Source organism: Perca fluviatilis, chromosome 10 (genome assembly GCF_010015445.1).
Source record: "Perca fluviatilis chromosome 10, GENO_Pfluv_1.0, whole genome shotgun sequence".
Taxonomy (NCBI): domain Eukaryota; kingdom Metazoa; phylum Chordata; class Actinopteri; order Perciformes; family Percidae; genus Perca; species Perca fluviatilis.
Genome location: NC_053121.1, coordinates 38,288,650 through 38,292,388, shown reverse-complemented (window position 1 = coordinate 38,292,388; position 3,739 = coordinate 38,288,650). Strand labels below are relative to the sequence as shown.

The 3,739-nt window shown below is 43.7% G+C and overlaps 1 protein-coding gene across 1 annotated transcript; it reads left to right on the top strand.

Moving 5' to 3' along the window:
* The first annotated feature begins 315 nt into the window (after window positions 1-315).
* On the top strand, window positions 316-1,588 carry LOC120566575. Its single transcript, XM_039813091.1, has 3 exons — window positions 316-419; window positions 520-802; window positions 935-1,588. The coding sequence occupies exons 2-3, from the start codon at window positions 521-523 to the stop codon at window positions 1,586-1,588; spliced, it is 936 nt and encodes a 311-aa protein (XP_039669025.1). The 5' UTR covers window positions 316-419; window position 520.
* Window positions 1,589-3,739: the final 2,151 nt, after the last annotated feature.

Sequence of the window (3,739 nt, the reverse complement as noted above, 5' to 3'; positions counted from 1 at the left end):
TGTGTTTGGAAACAAAAATACAAACACTGTAATGTCTGGACGAGGAAGAGGAAGAGGAAGAGCAAGGGGCCCAGGGAGAAGAGCAGGCCCAGTGAGAGATGGAGGGAGAGGTGCAGAAGCAGTAAGAGATGCAGAAGGAGGTGCAGGTGCAGTGAGAGGAGCAGTGAGAGGAGCAGGGAGAGGAGCAGGGCTGGGGAGAAGAGCAGGCCCAAGGAGAGGGCGAGGTAGAGGTGTAAGAATGCGTGGTGGTGCATTCCAAGGGCTGCAAGAACAGTAGTCAGTGATGAAATTCGTGCCACTATCATTGACCATGTAATCAACCACGGTCTTTCACTAAGAGAGGCTGGTGAAAGAGTGCAACCCAAGTTGAGGCGGTCAACGGTTGCCTCCATTATACGCATCTTTCAACAAACCAACAGGTAAGTATTGCATTTTACATGGATTGTTTCTATTCTCACTTGACATGTCAATAAGGTCATACAGTAATGCATATGTTGAATTTCTTTTGTCCCTCTAAAGAATGCAACGTCTTCCACCCTCTGGGGGAAGAGGAAAGCTCCTCAATAATGACCAAGAGCTTGCCATTGTAGAAATGGTTGTTGCAAATAATGCAATAAAACTGAGTGAAATTCAAGCTGGAATTGTGGAGGACCATGAGATATTTAACAATATCGAAAGCATCAGCCTCCCAACCATTACGCGGACATTGTCTGAACACAGAGTGCGAATGAAGCAGCTCTACACTGTTCCCTTTGAGAGGAACAGTGAGAGAGTCAAGGAGCTACGACGACAGTATGTCCAGGTATAGTGTATATTCAACTCAATGTCCAGTTCTATAAGCTTTGCACTTTGCAAGTAGATAACTTACACAGCAATAGGTTACAGTACAGTATGATATACAATAATGACATGATATATATGAACTTTGTTTCAGAGAGTTATGGAATTGGAGGCCAACCAGGCCACTCGTGAATTCATTTACATAGATGAGGCAGGATTCAATCTGTCCAAAAGGCGTCGACGTGGACGAAATATAATTGGAAAGAGGGCCACAGTTGATGTGCCAGGACAGAGAGGGGCAAACATTACCATGTGTGCAGCAATGGCAAATGCAGGATTACTCCTTCACCAATGTCAGGTTGGACCCTATAATACCGAGCGCCTCCTCGCCTTTCTCAATGATCTCCACCAGGGCCTGGTACCAGAGCAGGATCAGGAGGGTGAAAACATGAGGACCTTTGTCATTTCCTGGGACAATGTTGCTTTCCACCATTCGCAAGCAATAACATCATGGTTTGAAGAACACCCAAGACTGGTAAGTCTCTTCCTTCCACCCTATTCACCTTTCCTCAACCCCACAGAGGAGTTCTTTTCTGCATGGAGGTGGAAGGTTTATGACCATCAGCCACATGACCAGATGTCCCTCCTTGAAGCCATGGATGCTGGATGCAGGGATATCACAGTTCATGATTGCCAAGGGTGGATCCGACATGCCAAGCGGTTTTATCCCAGGTGCATTGCCTTGGATGATATGAGATGTGATGTTGATGAAAACATGTGGCCTAACCCTGAAGATCGCAGGGATTAGATACAGTAATTTTGTGCTTTTTTTGTTCCCCCTTTTTTATCTGGGCTTTTTGCTGTTCTTTTTTCTTTTACAGAATGCTCTTGTGTTTCATGGATATTTTGTTCACTGTAAGCATTACTGTAAAACTTGTTCTGTTCTATTACTGTATACTGTGTTTCTACTGTACTTCCTTTAGTAAACAGTAAGGGAAAAAAAAACTGATTTGCTTTTACTGAAATGTGTTTGAATGTGAACATTATTGTACATGTGGACATACAGTTCCCAACCAAGAAATTTAGTGTAAAAGGTGGATTGCATGTTTTGCATGCAAATACCTGAAACATAAGTCTATGCAGTTTTTATAATGTCAACAATAGCCAGTATTCTGAAACCTGGTGTACTGTGATTGACTGCATGTACCTTGTGAAGTGAAAACAAGTGTTAATCTTTGACAGAATAATTTCATTTTGAGTCAGATTTCCAGTGTTTTGGTAAAGTCAGTGTGTGCAGAGAAACTTGTGTTCTGTCTTGAAATGGAGAGTTAGTATATATTTAACAAAATGTGTTTTTGAGAATAAAATTATCCATTTGGCCAATTGTGTTTTGTAGGTGTCAGTCTGTGTTAAGAGTTTAGAAAAAGCATCCGAAGAATGGGTAAGCGCTTGTTAGCGATTGAAAAAAACTGTAATTAATGCAATTCTCCTTACCAGTTAAGTGTTATGACAACTACAAACATGAACTCCCACGAATTTTTAATTTTATTGACATGGGATAAATAAGAGAAAACGACTATTGCTTACATTAAAGCCTATCAGTGTCGGTAACGTTACCTACCTTAGCACGTTGCGGCAAAGTTGCCGACAGAATATTTTCCTCCTGCAAGCAGACTGACGCTGATTCTCCATCTCAACAAAACAATTTAACTTCACAGTTCCACATCCATTTCGCATTGACATGTGTGTGTGTGTGCGGTCTGTGTGTGTCTGTGTGTGTGTTTCTGTCTGTGTGTGTGTGTGTGTCGGTCTGTGTGTGTGTGTTTGTGTGTGTGTGTCTGTGTCTGTGTGTGTCTGTGTCTGTGTCTGTGTGTGTCTGTGTGTGTGTGTGTGTGTCTGTGTCTGTGTGTGTCTGTGTGTGTGTGTGTGTGTGTCTTTGTGTGTGTGTGTGTGTGTGTGTGTGCATGTGTAATAAAACTCACTGCTAACATCTTTCTGTTTTCTTCAGGGAGAGAGAGAGGGCTGATGGGAAATGTGGTTCTGGTTTGTAGAAACATGAGCGCTGACAGTAAAGTGTAGATGTGTGTGTGTATGTGTTAGTGTGTGTATGTGTAGGTGTGTGTGTGGGTGTATATGTATGTGTGTGTGTGTGTGGGGGTGTATGTGTGTGTGTGTGTGGGTGTATATGTGTGTGTGTGTGTGTGTGCGTGTGTGTGTGTGGGGGTGTATGTGTGTGCGTGTGTGGGTGTCTGTATATGTGTGTGTGTTTGTGGTTGTGTCTGTGTGTTTGTGTGCGTGCGTATGTGTGTGTGTGTGTGTGTGTCTGTGTCTGTGTGTGTGTGCGTACGTGTGTCTGTGTGTGTGTGTGTGTGTGTTGATGCGCTCCACATGGATGCTGGTGCTCTCTGATGAACAGATCCTCAGCTGTCAGAGCCTGAAACTTTCCCCCAGCTGCGACAGATTATGATGTCACGAACGATGTCTATCTGCCGCGCCATCGCATGACATCATCAGTGTCAGCGGCTCGACATGAACTCGCCCTCTGAGCTGCAACATCTGCAGGAAGGTGCGGGACGATAATCTGACGTTTGGAAAAGGAAATGTCAAGCCGCCTCAGTGCTGAATATGTTTTTAAAGTTTACATGGGATTCAGTGTATGTGTTTGTGTGTGTGTGTACCTGTTTTACTATATTCGTGGGGGCCAAAAACCGGGGACTACAGTATCCTTGTGGGGACCAAAATGCTGGTCCCCATGAGTTTAAAGGGCTGTTTGAGGGTTAAGACTTGGTTTTAGGATTAGGGTTAGAATAAGGTTATGGTTAAGGTGAGGGTAAGGGTTAAGGTTAGGCAGTTAGTTGTGATGGTTAAGGTGAGGGTAAGGGTTAAGGTTAGGCAGTTAGTTGTGATGGTTAAGGTTAGGGTAAGGGTTAAGGTTAGGCATTTAGTTGTGATGGTTAAG